The following is a 16,278-nucleotide window of genomic DNA, read 5'->3' as shown; positions in this document are numbered from 1 at the left end:
GTAAAGACAGGTATATTTATTTCATATGACAGCACATTTCACAGATATGTACAGAATGTGTACCACTGACTTTAATACTGTACTTCTATAAAGTATATAGTTATAAATATTGTATGCCACATAAGCAATAAAATTCTTACATATAAACAGCAATCTACTATAGAGAACAAAGAATTCACAAAGAGATCCTTAGTGTCTAATTTCTGCTCTGCTTTTAACAGAACTGGTAAATATTTTAATAACACAGAATAATGGCTAGTTATTTGCAGCGTACCTTTCACTTTCCTAACTCTGTGCCCTTTCGGCAACTTGCCAAATATAATTTTCCTGATAAAGGCCGAGCTGCTGCGGGATACGTATATTTTAGACAGTAGTTTGTACTCAAAAGGAAACATCGCTCACAGAAACCGCAATCCGCACTAGTGAAGTTTATAATGAATTCTTTTTGCTAATGGAGAGCAAATACCACATACACTAATCACACAGATGTTAAAGCCACAGTTTCAAGAAGTTAATTCACATTCTGAAGCACACTGCTTATAGTAATACTGCTGTTTAAAATATACTACTGCTGAAATGATTAGAACCCCCAAAAAGCACAATATAAAACTCACAAGAGTTAGTGCTAACAGCGAATCCTGGCTGTTAACAGAGAGAGGATTACTTCTAGAAATATAGTATCTTGATAACATTTGAGCATTTAGAAAAGTGCTTTTTTTCCCTACTAGATTTGCTTTAAGTGCAATGCAGGTTGCTGTGCTTTTCCACTTTACATAATCTTAGCCATGAACTCTATTTTGATATTCTCCCAGTGCACATCTTTAAAGGTTAAATGTGGACAATGGAATTTAGGTGGACATCTATAACTTCCTATAAAAGGAATGTTAGTATCAGTCTCAACGGCTGAGGATGATTTTAACTTAAGCTGACAACAAAACATCGCTCACGGAGTTTTCTGTTTGGGATTACGTGATGATACCAAAACACTACCTTGTGTAAAAATTCTGTGAACTTCATGAGACAAGAGCAGGGTCAGTTGCATATTGGCAGTGCGGGAGACAAAATCCACAGCTAATTTGAGGGGTAGCCTCTAAAAATGTAAAGCAGCTTCACAGATGTGTTGCGTAGCCTCTGATGGGGACAGAGCACACACGCAGAGTAGATCCCCAACTCCAAGCATTCTGAGGACCGCTGCCTTCCCTGCTATGAAGTTCCGGAGAGAAAGCAGCAAAGGGAAAGTGTGGGAGGGGAATGGGCAACATACACCTTAGTGCAGGGAGAGGGGAGTGCGTTTAGCTCTGATATTCCTCATTGAACTTGGAGGTATGTGCCTTCCTGAGAGATAAGGCCATAGCGCTTTGTTGTATGGGCTGGAGTGTCCATCCACATGACCGTGACCACAAAATAGGCTGCTTCCAGCCCCAAGAACCTCCTCCCGGAAAAAAAGCGTCTGGAGATGCTGGAGTGCAAAGGAACAAAGATGCGGGTCGTGTGTGTTTGGGGGAGGGGGATGAAATGGTAGGAAAGTCTGGTTCTGTAGTGAGATGCTAGTTTTGGAAAGAAAATTAATGAACTGTCCAAATTTCATGTATAGCCATCCTTTTGGTAATGGAACACCGAAAAAATAACTGTTAGAACGTGTAGGTAAATATTTTGTCTGAGTCCTAAGTTTTACAAATATGTAAGTGTATACATACCTATGTGTGTGTGTGTGTGTACCCATGCCTTTTTGTGTTTTAAAGCCATGCCTTTCACAATGGTCTCAGTATAACTCTGATAGCTCTTCGGTAAATACCTGGAAACACCATTGTTAACAAGTATCAAAGAGCAGGCAAGAATGTCAGCTAGAAGTTGTTTGGGCTTTTTTAAGGTTCTTCAGAGAAGACGGACAGAATTTCTGAATAAGGACTACTGTCTGAAGTAGTTTTGAGCACTGTTTATGGCTACTCCTCTCTCTTATTTATCCAAACAGAAACACACCAAAACTCCAGTTTATAATGAGAAGGACTTTTTCCTTATTTCCAATATACACATATTCCAGCTTTGTACACATTAAATAGTGGTATTTCGTGACAACGTCAGTGCACTTAACAATTCCATATTGCACATAATGAGGAACTAATGCCCAATTCTTTTGGCTCTCACCTGCCCAAACTGAAAAACAAACAAACAAATCCAAAACTGTTTTCTATTGCATAACCTTATCTTTCTGTAAAGTCTAGTGTGGGGGATGCCTTCGATGGCAAGGTTGTGAAAGGAGCTACAGGAGGGGTGGTGGCAGGTGGGGGCAGAGTGACAGGAGGTGGAGGTGGTCGTCTTGATGGCAACACACAGAAAGGAACATTTGTGCCTTTATTCCAGTCATCATCAAAGGTCACGTTGGAGCCAGAGAGCGAACTCGGCTGATTATTCAGTAGGTCTGGACAAGAGGACTTTGACTTCCCTTTCACACCAAAGTCCTCCTCTTCCTCGAAGGTTACCCATCCTTTTGGGTTGCTGATTTTTGCCGAAGACTGGCCCTGCAGATCAAAACTGTCCTTAAAACCATCAAATGATGAAGGCTTGCTATTGTTATGACCAAGAGGCTTCAGGGAAGGGAAAGGACTGCTGGCAACAGGCTCGTCTTTGGAGAGCCACGAAGTTGCCTCCGATTCTTGAGACTCGGCTCTAAATGGGTTTCCGGGAGCTGCAGTCCTGTCGGTGAAAGGATTTGTGCTGGTCAAGCTAGTAATAAATGGGTTTGGAGAACATCGCATATTTTCCTGGGATTTACTCCGGGCTGGAATTGGAGGCATGCAAGTTACAGAACTCAAAGTATTCATGTTACTTTGTGTTGCAGAAGGCAACTGAATCAACCCCTTTGGGTTTGGGGTTGGAGCACATGATGTTTGAATGGATGACTGAGCCTTTGATACAGCAAGCAGACTGAATGACAGATCTTCAAATGGGTCACTCTTTAAGGGTGATTCCAGTCTGACGGCAGAGACTCCATTTGTTTTCACCTGAAAAAGAGAACACCCAATAATCAGGGAAAAAAAAGACAACATGTTACTTTTAACAACCCCTCTATGCTTCCTGTCTCAGTTATTCATGGGGGGAGGGGGAGGGGGCAAGGATACAAATTTCAAACTTAAACAGCTTTGTATAGTTTGTTACCCTGGTAGTTTAAATAAGGTAAGACAACTAAAACCTTACTCTTTAAAACCTCCCTACTACATAAACCCCTTTATTAAAGACATTTGTTTAAACCCCAGAGAAGTTAAATAGTTTATTTCATTCATGCAAGTTCTAATATGATGTAAAATGGAGAACTGGACAGAATTCAGCAAATGACTTGAACATGCCGTTTTATCAAATGTTAGCGTGAACGCAAGAAACCCGTATTTAGAACTTATGCTAGATCTGTAGAATAAACTTCCAACACCTATCGTGATGATGATGTGGTTTCATTGTTCTTTTAAATATATTTTTATTTAAAGTTAATGTTACTATGGAAATTAAACTTCATGAATGGAAACTGACTTCATTGGTATGTTTATATTCTTAAGCTAAAGACAATGCATCTTTTCTTTCCTTTTCTACTTGGAAAAATGTATTTTCAAAGCATTTTTTGCCTTTTAAGTTCTCCTTTGTAGAGTAAACTCTGCCAATGACGTGACAATATTCCTTAACTGACTTTCCTCATCTTGTAAGAAAGTTTCAAAACAGATATGCTCATTAATAACCACATGCAAAGATTGTTTAAAACCGGTGGGCGGGGGGTGGGGGAGATATCCCATTTTCTATTTGGTATATAATCCGTTCTTTCCATGTGGCAGAGCTGGCTGTGAACTGCCAGGAGGCGTGTCTTGAATTACTTTACGGTCGTAAAAAGTGTGCACTCTTGTGCCTAGTTCACAAAGAATCCAGCAAGGAGAGGAGCATGTCTATGGGACTGAGCAAAACCAACTTCTCCAGCTTCTTTAATGGGGAAGAGAACCCTGGTCTTAGGAGCAAAAATTAGCTCATCACATGCTTCATTTGGATTAAAAAAACAAAAGCAACCTGTACATAATTATTGATACTAAATAGACGACTCGGATATTGATGCCAAATTTAAAGATAAGAAGATAAACTTCTGGTTGAAAAGGACAGGGAAGGGAGCATTTGGGCTCAAGGCCTCCAATGTAACAAAATGGAGCACCACCTAAGATAAATTTAGAGAGATGGGAGAGCAAAGTAACTAAATGTTCACGAGCTGTGTTGAAAAAAAAGAGCAGTGGTCCCCACCCACCGAAAAAACGTAACTGCATTTTATAGAATAGTAACTTGCTACTTTAACAACAGGGAAGGCTGTTCATTTGCATAAGGCAATGACGGATAACTTCAATAAGTGAGTAACTTTCAAGTATCTGATTGTTTTATTCAATTGTCCTAGAACATACTTCCTAACTGAATAAGCAAGTATATTTTTCTTCAAACAACTTATTATGACAATAAATTTGTATAAAAGAGTAAACATGTAACAGACTCAAAACTGTATTCTAAGTTATTAAAGGTAAGCAGATGTGTTTATGGAAATCTGCTTGAAAGACAAATCTATTATAGACATTAACAAATTACAATTAACTCTATATTAGAAATAATCTCTGCATTATTTTTTTAGTTTAAAAAAAAATTTTTTTTAACATTTATTTATTTTTTGAGAGACGGAGCGTGAGCGGGGAGGGGCGGAGAGAGAAGGAGACACAGAATCTGTGTCTGACCGAATGTGTCAGGCTCCAGGCTCTGAACCCATAGCACAGAGCACGACATGGGGCTCGAACTCACAAACTGTGAGATCATGACCTGAGCTGAAGTCAGATGTTTAACCGACTGAGCCACCCAGGTGCCCCTAAACTTTTTTTAATGTTTATTTATTCTTGAGGGAGAGAGGGACAGAGTGTGAGTGGGGAGGGGCAGAGAGAGAGGGAGACACAGAATCCGAAGCAGGCTCCAGGCTCCGAGCTGTCAGCAGAGCCCAATGTGGGGCTTGAACTCACAAGCCCTGAGATCATGATCTGAGCTGAAGTGGGATGATGCTTAACTGGCTGAGCCACCGAGGCGCCCCCCTGCATTATTTATGAATGCAGCAAAATGGCAGTATCTGATCGGGTGTGGGACCCAATTCCCCCATGGCAGATGGAACAGTCCACAACACAGACATTACAGGAAAGGAGAATTTTATACTTTGCACAGCTTAGAATAATAGCAGGCCTGTGGCAAATAAATGCTTTATGTTTAAATTTATTTTCATATATAAAAAATTTGTTTTCAAGATACATTAAAGGTAATTTGGTAGCAGCAGGATCACTTGAAGTTACAATGAAAGCCACACCACCATTCACTATACTGGAATTAATTTATAATCTAAGCAGGTTTGTGATGAATTAACATGAAAAATGGGTGAGGAAGGTGTTGGAAGGACCTTTAAATAATCCTGTTATAATATTAACTTTTATCTTTCTAAAAGTTCTGCCTTACCAAAAATAATCTTGTTACTAAAACTATTTGAAAAAAATTTCCCAAAAGAAACCTAAGAAAAGAAGTTAAGTTTTGCATTTATGTAATTCTGCCATCATTAAAACCCAGAACCATTTCGTCTTGCCAAACAGACTTTTGTATACCTTCAACCTTCTTGAAGGTACACCTTTTAGTTTTGTTAATTTTCATAAAAAATAGAGCAAAAAAAAATATGGTAAAGCATTAATAAGAACAACTAAAATGGTTCCTAAAAATCTGAAATACTAAGAAAAAAACAGGTTTATGGTATGATAATAGAATTTATTAATGTGGACAGGTGGTTTTAAAAATGGGTGAAACTTTAGATGTATGAAGCAAAAGATTCATACATCTAATGTGCTAAGACAGATGAAAAGCACAGACAAGATTGAGAAATAATCCGATACCTGTTACCCTGACGGTTGCTCCTGCTTTGAGAAAGGGAACACAGACATCAAAGGAAAGAGTTAGGAGGACGATCTGAGACCAAACCGCAACCCTACCGATCCAGTCTTCGAAATACTTTTATTTCTATATTATACACAGAACCTGACAGAGGCAACATTTGCAAATCACAGCATGAGTTCAAGAGACAACTCCGATTCTTTTGTAATTTTGAATACAAAAATGTATCGTTGATTAGGGTTCAAACTTTAATTTTGCCAGAGGTTGACGACCAGCCACTTCAAAACAAAAATAATAACCCAAATAGGTTTTTGGAGCTCTAAGATACTTTAATCAGTCTGTTATGGACTGAATGTTTGTATCCCCCTAAATTCATATGTTGAAGCCCTAACCCTCAGTGTGATGGTATGTGTGGGGGGGGCCTTTGGGGGGGGCAGTGACTGGGGTTGGATGAGGCCATGAGAGTGGCCTCATGAGGGATTACGGAAGGAGGGATTATGCTCATAGAAGGACACCGTGGCAGAGAGCCTACTCTCTCCCCCACCGGAAGCACTGAGGAAAGGCCACATGAGCACACAGTGAGAAGGCAGCTATCTGCAAGCTGGGAAGAGAACCCTCACCAGAACTCAACTGTACTGGCCTCCTGATCTCAGGCCTCAAGCCTCTAGAACTGTGAGATCACACATTACTATTGTTTAAGCTACCCAGTTTTTGGTATTTTGCTATGGCAGCCCGAGATGAGTAGGACATAGCCACAAGACAGCCTATGGGTTTATCACCATTAGAGGAAATGTATAAAATGGCAACACTTTGCAGAAGTACTACCCCACTAAAAATCAGTATTTCTTTTCACAAAATGATCAGGATCCAGACATATTCTATATTACTCAAATTTTCAGAAAGAAGGTACTATCATTAATTCACCTCATAACTTATTAGTTGTAAGGTACAATAATATAAGAAATTTTGTTGTTTAAAAATGAAATCATCTTTTCGTACCACAGCAGTATTTTTTTTTAAAAAAACAGTAGGCTCAAAAACAGTTTTGAGCAAATCTTCCCCAATATCTAAAGCTTACCTCATTTTAAAATACCAAAACTCATTTGACAATCGAGGAAGACATCATTCTAAAATGTACTAGGCATTAATAGAGTTTCCTGCCTACTAAACACGAGACTCCTGGATTTAAATGAATACTTCCTTGATGATCTCAGGGTTATGTGTATCAGCTCTGGCAGTGATAGAAGGTAGGAGGTATTAAATAGATCTAGAATGCTGAGATTTTCTACTCGGTCTCTTCTCTCACTGTCAGCTATCACAACAGTATGGCAGTGAGGCTGTTACTCTATTTCCTGTTGGATTTCTGAACTTCAGGTTCTTAGATGATAATCAGATGAGCAAGATGCCAGAAGTTGGGCAGATAAGTGAAGCACTTCTATGTTCTGTACATGTTATACGATCATTTGAATTGGAAGGGTCTTTTCTATATAGAACTATCGAGTAAAAAACCATTTAAGTAATAATAAAAAGTAGTGCTAGGCCATGTATGTTTTTATGTTTTAAATACCTTGTGTATTTTGGGCAGAATTAATAATAAAGACTTAATAAAAATTATTAAGTGTTCAGTTCTAAGACTATTTCATAGATCACCAAAGTATCAAATATGTTGTATTTTAAATTCTCATCCTTTTCAACCTATAGCCACCGAAAACAATTGTTAAATTTTAGATGTTCATTATGTTTTGAATAGGCATTATTCTTACGGTTCAAAATCCAAGAGGTACAAACAGGTAAATGCCTCCCCTTCCTTCCAGCCCCCTAGCACTCTAGGAAGAAACCGTTAACCACTCTTGTGATTCTTCCCAAAGAGGGTCTGCACACAAACAAGACCCCTGCTCCCCCAAGAAAGAAAAGTGTGTGTGTGTGTGTGTGTGTGTGTGTGTGTGTGTATTTGGAGGAGTCTGATATCAATGACTGAGGCCAAAAAAATATTTAGAATTTAAAACAAACATCCCTGGTAGTTTCAATGAAGCGAATGACACAAGATTCAAGGACATTCTCTGCCAGGCCACACACAAAGCACATGCTGTCTGCCACCCAATCACCATACCCATTCCAATGAAAAACAGAAACCAAAACCATGGACAATGACCTAAGAAAATGATAATGTGGTAGTCATTGGAATATTGGTCCTGTAGTACTTTTGTGGTATGATTTTCTACTGAAAACTGCAATCTTACTGAACGGTTTGCTCTCTGTCCAGTTTTTCAGAGTACTGTATCTGTGTTCATGTTGGTCTAAGGATACTTAAACTATTACAGACTTTTAGGAATTAAGGTTCTCTTTCCTAAGAAATAGGTGCTTACTTTCTGTCTTAAAACAGTAGTCAAAGTTTGAAGGTGGCTAGTTTGAAAGTGTTTTGCCTTCCAGTTACATTTAGCAAAATACGATAGCACACATTTCAAGAAAATGAGAAGAAAAATTCATGCCTCACTAAAAGTAGATCTGCAGAGAGAAAAGAATAGTGGACATGTATTGTTTGAAGGATTTCTACAATTTTTATACATTGTCAACATCCTCAATTTTCTGAACTAAAAAATGTAGAATACTTTATGGTATTAATCAGCTTAAGAGAACATTTTATTTCTCTCATTTATATATCCTTCTTTAGTTTTTATAAATGTGACCCACTGTCTAATGAGAAAGTGCTAATTGCTGACAATATTCATTTTAAGACTTATATTTACTTTACTATCTGTTTTTCACCATACAGAAGCATAAGAAACTGTTAACTTCTGCCTACTAGCTGGACGTATCCAGATAGCTGTAAAAATGGGGGCAAACTAGTATTTATAAATGTGCTTAAGGGGCCTTGTCAGTGAAAGAGCAGACTTCTAAAGCTTTACACATTCCTTTGGCCTTGATGACATTTTTAAGTTAAAACATTAGGATAAAATAAAATGTAAGGCTAGACATCAAAGAATGTTCTTACTAAGCATAGACTTTAACAATTTTACTAGAATGTATATAGCAAAACGAAGTAAAACGGCATCCAAATAAAAATAAAACAATTCAACTTGCATGATCACCCCGTATTAAAATAACTCTGTATATACACACCAGAAGTCCTTCCAACGTGAGGTCACACTGGCATAAGACAAATCCTTGTGATCCTAGGACTGTCACCCACTGAGGCAATGGCACTGTTCTCTGTGTGACACCAGTGAGGTGCCCTTATTCTTTCGATGGTTTTTACTTGGTGAATAAGCCCATTGCTGCACACCCCAAACAGAAATACCTGAAGACCCCGGTGCCAGCTCGGGCTCGGAAAAGAACCACTGCTTGCACCTGGAGGAACACAGGAATTATTCTCTGTTCACTGGAAATTAACCATTCTGCCAGAGGTAAGGCATCCCTGTCCAGAAAGTGAAAGCCGGAACTAATAGATCGGCTGTGAACAACAAGAAAAAGAAACTACTGCTGTTCGTCCTACTATACTAAGTAAGTATCCAAAGTAAAGCGGGCATTTAAAAAGATGAAAGAGTCCCAAACGCTTTGCATGTGAACAAGATAAAGGAGCCTGGGAGCCCCTGGGAAGTTCCGTCAAGAAGCCAATCCCAAGCTCGCTCTCTGAGAACCCCGGGTCCGAGGGAAGTGGGTGCAAAGACTGTACCAAAGGCATCAAAGGTGCTGTCTGTTCACCAGCGGGCCTCACCTGCGGCTGCGGCGGCTGCGGCGAAGGCTCCGGAGGCAAGCTGTGGGACGACCTGCTCCGAGGGGGCGGCTGCGGCGGGGTTTCCAAGCTTGGCTGGGGGGCGGACTGAGGCAGAGGCGCTGCCACGGGGACAAGGGGCTCCTGCATCTTCTGAACGGGCGGGGGCAGAGAGGGCTGCACGGGGGGCGCAGCCTGAGGCTTCAGCGGTTCGGGAAGAAGGACTGAACCTAAACGATGAGTTTTCAGATCAGATGTTAGGCCCGGTCTAGAAAACCACACTGTTCTTCCTTTAGTGAGGCCTTGGGAGATTCGAGTCCCCCGCTCCCCCGCCAGCGGCCTCATGGCCTGTGGCACAAAGAAGGAAGGCTCTCCCTGTTGGAGTCGGTCGTGGAAGGTGAGAGATGACAGAAGGGAGAAGGAAAGGTGAAAAGACTTACAACGGACTCGGGCCTACCTTTCAGTCCTTCCGGCGGTCTGCTTTGGCTTTCAGGAGCCAGTCTTCCAGCAGATGCCCGAGCGTGGCTCTGTGGGGCACTGATCACTCCGGCGCGGGGCGGGATAGTCTGCGGAGGGGAAACACAACATTTGAGACGCTTATTTTCACGAGATGAGATTTTGTGAAAATAGTTGCTTTTGTATCCCGTTTTGTCACCCCTCTGGCGTTAGCCCCCCTCCTGTTGTGTTCCTTGCTTTCTATTTATAGTCCTATAGTTGTACACCTTACAACCTCCCTTTTTGTTCCGGACTGTGTACGAGGCGTCAGGCACAATGTTACTTAAGCGCTATGAGGCACTTCCATTTCATCCTCAAAATACCCCCCAGAGGGGCGCCTGGGTGGCTTGGTCGGTTAAAGCATCCGACTTCGGCTCAGGTCATGATCTCACGGTCCGTGAGTTTGAGCCCCGCGTCGGACTCTGTGCTGACAGCTCAGAGCCTGGAGCCTGTTTCAGATTCTGTGTCTCCCTCTCTCTCTGCTCCTCCCCTGTTCATGCTCTGTCTCTCTCTGTCTCAAAAATAAATAAACGTTAAAAAAAAAATTAAAAAAAAAAAAATACCCCCCCAGAGGCAGGTGCTAAGTTTATCACCTCCATTTTAAATTACCACAAAGAAATGTATGCAGCGTTCCCAAGGCCGCAAAGCTAGAAAGGAAGGCCAGGACCCAAGCTCGGGTGCGCCGGGTGGTGGGGCCCCTGCCCTGCCCCACGTGGAGTGGTGCCCTCACAGGGGACAGGGATGGCGTTAAAGCTCAAGAGGAGAGGGAAGATACACATACATGTAGCAACTAAGACGCTTAAGAAAATCCACACCCTGGGATTTTTTTTTTTTTTCAAACACAGAAGGAAAAACTCTTGAATGACTAGATCCAATGTGCTAAATTAATTAAGAGAGACACTGGTGAGGGTCGCTTGGGTGGCTCGATTGGTTAAGCGTCCGACTTCGGCTCAGGTCATGATATCATGGTGCATAAGTTCCAGCTCCGTGTTGGGCTCTGTGCTGACAGCTCAGGGCCTGGAGCCTGCTTTGGATTCTGTGTCTCCCTCTCTCTCTGCTCCTTCCTCACTCACGCTGTTTCTCTCTCTCTCTCTCTTTCCTTCTCTCAAAAATAAACATTAAAAAAATTAAAAAAAAAGAGACGCTGGTGAAACATATGTTGCCTATTTTCATAAGTTTGCTGGAGCCTCTTAGTCCCCAGTATTTATTTTAGGCAAATGTTATTATTGCAATCACAAAATCCTGACTTACCTTCCCTACTCTAATGGCATTAAATAAAGTGCTCGTGGGAAGTACACTGGTAAAGTCAGTGAATAGCAACTTTCCCTTTTCTGAGAAAAGGAGAATGGGTAATAGGTATCTGCAGGTGTGTGTGTGTGTGTGTGTGTGTGTGTGTGTGTGTATTTATCTATAGGTATATTCCACAGACACTTTAATTTGGAGTGTACTATTACACATAGTAAAGGACTTTTAGGGTGGATGTTAACAGAACAGCTACAACAGAAAAGACAAGGGATTTCTATCTTAGAAATTTTATGACAATTTCTCACCAGGAACCGGGAGCAGTTTCATTAGAAGTGGCCCCTACATTGCCCCCGAGAGTCCAGCCCCAGAACCCACTCTTTGGCTCGAGGCCCCCCCACCCAGCAGTCCCAGGAGCCACTAGATGAGCCGCTGATCCGGGTTTCCATTTCCTTGTATTACTTACTTGTTAGACCCCAGAGGAAGTTTTCATGTAGGTAAATATTAGGATAATTATGTGTGTAAGAGAGCATATGATGAACACAGAAAAGCACAGATCTACGAGGAAGGGAGAAGCCCTGCAACACCATCTGCTCTCCTACTTGACTAACCTTCAGAACCGGTTTTAGTATGCGGACTCTCATCATGAATTTTCGTCCCTGCAATCTAGTTTTAAAATCCCTCTTATTGAAGGATGACTTTACATTCCCCATTAATTACTCAGAAAATACCTTAAACCGCTGCACAGATACATTGGCCTCTCATAAATGTTAAGATCCTCAGTTATTTAGTGACCCTAATTACTTACATGCATCACTTTGATTCAAATAATAAAGTACATTTACTTATTTTTGAAGAGTGCGCTAGAATGTTAACAGTTGAAAGGTACCCTGGAGATCAACAAGTGCGATTCCCTCATTTTAGAGTCGAGGAAACCAGGCCTGGACTGGCCACATGACCTCCCAAGATAACACATCTGACTAACAGCAAACTGAGACCCAGAACTTGAACCTCTAGGCTCCCAGGCTAGGTGCTGCCTACCGGTCTGGCTGCACTGTATCCAGCAGGTCCTGGGCCTGGCAGTCCTGCCTGAGGTGAAGGCTGAGTGCGTCCTGAAACAAAGACATCACACCGTGTATTTGGGTTCTTTTACAAAAAGAAAGAAACAAGAAACCATGTACTTAAATCCCAAGTGTCTACATGGTCCGGTTTTAAGGTTACGTAGCTAAATTCAAGTGTTTTTACCTATGTTTTCTTTCCGTGTCGTTCCAGGGCTTTTGGGTGCTTTGAAGCAGGAAGGGAAAGAAATGAGTCATAAGTAAACAGTCAGGCAACACTGTATAACATCAGCTGGCTGTTCTGTGTCGTTACCAGCACAAATGGGGGCATGAGATGGGAACCCAAGGCATACTGCTTTGGATAAGGATGAAAGCTATTATCGGTCCTGAAGGAAATGTCCCCAGAAGAGAGAGAAATTAAAATACTTCTAGTGAAGTGTTCTGTGAGAGATAGTTTAGCCCTCGGTCTGGTATCTCACTCACAGGGTTCCTTCTAAGGTGACTTTCCTAACACAGTTCTCTCCTGTGAACCTTGAAAACCGAAGGTCGGCTTGTGTGAATGGTCACAAGCAGTGACCCCGCTGCTTCTCAGAGCTTGCCGGACAAAGCTCCTGAGCAAACACAGCATTTCCCAAGTTCTGCAAGGGGCTGCTAACAACACTGTTTTAGGGCTTCATGCTGTAGATACCATTATGGGTAAAGAAATCTTACAGTGAGATGTTTTAGATTCCCACAACAAAATCCCATGATTAAGGTAGAAGGCAGGCATATCTTACAAATAAGTATTTGCTTTACGGAGGACAGTGTTAATATGTGGTTCAAACTCACTAGAAAGGTACAGAAGAATGAAATGATATAAATCACTTTAGGGGCTTTAGGGGCCAAAAGGAGTGTGTGTGTGGGAGGGGGGTTGGCTATTAAAGGTGGCATCTCAAATTTATTCTTTTTTAAAGGAAATTCAAGAGCAATTGTTATGTTAAATACATCAGCCCTTTGATCACTAGAATCTTAATGAATGGCTTCTAGTCTTAGGTCTTTTAAGTAAATTTAGTTCAGCATTACTACGCAGAAAAAAATTTATGTTATTTGAAATCATCCACAAAATACTTATTCTTGGACTAGAATTAATAGGATTTAATTACGATTATTCATTTTTAAAACTTCAGAGTTGGTATAGTACATTTCTGACTTACTCTGAAAAGAATTTTGAAAGGCATTCTTCTTAAAATGCCATTGTACAGTAATTTCATATCCTAAGTAGGTACGACGATATATACAAAACAGAGTGCACAACAACGTTAAGAACTGGAGGGAAATTAAATGGGTCACCCGTTAGAAACTATCCACAACACAGAATGAGACGTGGAAAAGTACAAGGTTACACGGTGTAAGGGGAGGGGTGGGGAAGTTTACAGGCAGACCAAGGGCAGATTTAGTGTGCCTTGACGTGCCGGGGGGCTGACACTTGGGAGTGAGGCGAGAGGTCCGTTTCTAGGGCGCACAAGTCTCGTTACCTTCCGTCTCTCGCCCAGCTGCCCCAGGACTGGGAGGGGCTCCGACACCTTTTTAGAGAAAGAACAGAAGCTGTGTATTGTTCAGGGCCCAGGGCACAGACCGAAAGGCAGGCACAAGACACAATTTCCTCCTCCAGCTGACTTTTGCAAAAAAAGGTTCTTTTACTGCCTAACATTTCTTCAAAGATGTCGCTACAAACCAAAGTGACTTTAGATGCCTTGCCCAAAAACCCCAGTCCTCCCTTTCCTCAAACAGCATAGAAAGGGGATGACAGTTTTCTTTTTATAACTGAGATTACTAGGGAATTTTAAAATATCTTCAAGAAAGCCTTTGCTTTACAGATCATCGTGTTACATTCACAGTTAAATCACTAATAAAAGCTCTAATGTCTGACAGGCAAAACGGGGAAACAAAATCAGCTTCAATTTCATTATAAATTTCTATGAGACTATATTAGTTTCTTAGAGGTTAGTTTTCGATGCATTACTTTAAGAAAACTCCAAAAGTACTATAATGACTTCCTCTAGGTTACTGCCTTAAAGGAGTTACTGGCTTATAGGGTTAAAAAAATAAATAAGCTGCAAATATTGCCTATGAAACAATTATGAAAAGAAGCACTTTTTAAAAATTAAGTCAGATTTCTAAGTTTGATATAACTTTTTCACAAATCCATTTAAAAACTTATTTTCTGCAAGTTGTTTTCCTACTTAAAAGAAGAGGATAAATAGAACTTATCATAAAAATACAAATAAAGGCAGGAGTTTAAAATGGGGGAAATTAACGTTTTTTTGTAAGCTGATGGAAAAATCATCATCCGGCAGTGTTCTGCGGAGACCGTCATGCTGAAATAATTGAGCTTTGTTTTCTGTACAAAGTCCTTAAAACCTGCACACAAGCAAAGTCAGCCTGTGATAACACGACTTGGTCAGCATTGGCACCAGACGGCCAGAGTGGAAACAGAACAACCACACAAGTACAGTGAGCCTTAAAAATATTAACGGTAGATTTGTAAAGGCTCTTCTGCAGAATTATGACAACCTGGCCCATCCTCTCCTGAGACGTAGATTAAATGCACTTGTCAAATGCAGAGCTCCAGTGGAGTTTTGTGAGAAATTTTCACATAAACCCAATCGAGTACGCTTTTTTGAAGAGTGATCCATTTGTGAATAAAAACTTCCTTATTGAAAAAAATCATTATTGTGTTGAAAAAAAGTGAAGCATTAACTTTTATGACAAGTTATGATAAAGCCATGAAAACTGAAGGATATGTTTCAGATAATTATAACTTTAAGTTGCATTCCTGGAAATTTTGCTCATCAGATTTGCTAAGCTTCTAGAGAAGGAATGTACTAGATCATCACCGGTCAAATACTTGGGAAATGTTCTATATTTACTATACCTGAATTCCTTTTGAAATTAGTGTGATTTGGGGGAACTAAATCTTTGTCGCCAAACTAACTATATTTATTAAGAAAAAGCGTACTGGTCCTTGATGAGTAATTCAACCACGTCTACCTGGAAAATGGAAGCCTCTGTTAGTTCTATTCATGAGTAAAACTGAACTCTAATCTTTTACTTAACAGGAATATAATGAAAGTTTGGGGCCATTTTTAACTTGGAGTATAAATATCATTCACTTTGACTTTTATCAGACAAATCTGAAATGTCTTTTTAGTTACAGGGATAAAATTCCAAAACATGAACGAAGCGAGATGCATGTATTATGACAAATATAAACGGTTACCTCCAATTTCCTTTCTAGCAGGTGCAGGACTCCTAGCCCCTTAGAGTTCATAAGAAAATAAGCAGCAGAAAGGAAATGACATTAAATAAAAAACTGAAACGTCAAAGATTTATTATAGTATTCATGATGTTAAATAACATGCAGGAACTACATCTTAGTATCTTGGCACTATAAAAAAGCTATTATTTAATGCAAATATTTCTCACAATTTAAATAGCAACACTATACTTGCTTAAAAAGCATATTTAGGCAAATACATAACACTTTATGGGAAATAAGTATATGTATGCCCTTCAGTTCTACTTATATATTTTACAGAAGTTAGTGCAACTGCATCAAATTAGCAAAAACAAAACATTTTGTGCACACCTGTAAGAAGGCAGCTAGAAAGCCCTATTACAGAAATCTAGCTGGGAAACACTCTTTTTTACCTGTTCCGAGGGGCCTGCCATGTTCCTTAGAGAAAGGCTGAGGCAGTAGCAACAATGACAGAAAAATCATAAAATCTGGAAGCTAGAGGTTTTAAGCGTGCAAAACACCGTAAAATAGAACGGAGGAAGATCTGAAATCTAGCCCAAATGGAAATC

General features: G+C 40.4%; 1 protein-coding gene across 12 annotated transcripts in view; it reads right to left on the bottom strand.

Annotated features, from left to right (window-relative positions):
- Positions 1 to 16,278, bottom strand: part of SYNJ1 (synaptojanin 1) — a 91,138-nt gene continuing 74,860 nt past the window's right edge. For 4 of the 12 annotated variants that reach the window (XM_019420210.2, XM_053903119.1, XM_053903121.1 and 1 more), the window contains 7 exons: positions 15,692 to 15,730; positions 13,947 to 13,994; positions 12,620 to 12,658; positions 12,416 to 12,486; positions 10,095 to 10,203; positions 9,641 to 9,867; positions 1 to 3,002 (listed from right to left, as the gene is read on the bottom strand). In XM_019420210.2, the coding sequence (XP_019275755.2) occupies positions 2,202 to 3,002; positions 9,641 to 9,867; positions 10,095 to 10,203; positions 12,416 to 12,486; positions 12,620 to 12,658; positions 13,947 to 13,994; positions 15,692 to 15,730 (1,334 nt within the window). In that variant the 3' untranslated portion in view covers positions 1 to 2,201. Of the gene's footprint in view, positions 3,003 to 5,927; positions 5,952 to 9,640; positions 9,868 to 10,094; positions 10,204 to 12,415; positions 12,487 to 12,619; positions 12,659 to 13,946; positions 13,995 to 15,691; positions 15,731 to 16,278 lie in introns of all 12 variants that reach the window. The other 8 variants (XM_053903125.1, XM_053903127.1, XM_053903128.1 and 5 more) reach the window with 7 other exon arrangements.

Source organism: Panthera pardus, unplaced genomic scaffold (genome assembly GCF_024362965.1).
Source record: "Panthera pardus isolate Hobbes unplaced genomic scaffold, ASM2436296v1 HiC_scaffold_16, whole genome shotgun sequence".
Classification (NCBI taxonomy): Eukaryota; Metazoa; Chordata; class Mammalia; order Carnivora; family Felidae; genus Panthera; species Panthera pardus.
Note: the sequence above shows the minus strand (reverse complement) of the source record. Positions and strands in the feature narration are given on the sequence as shown.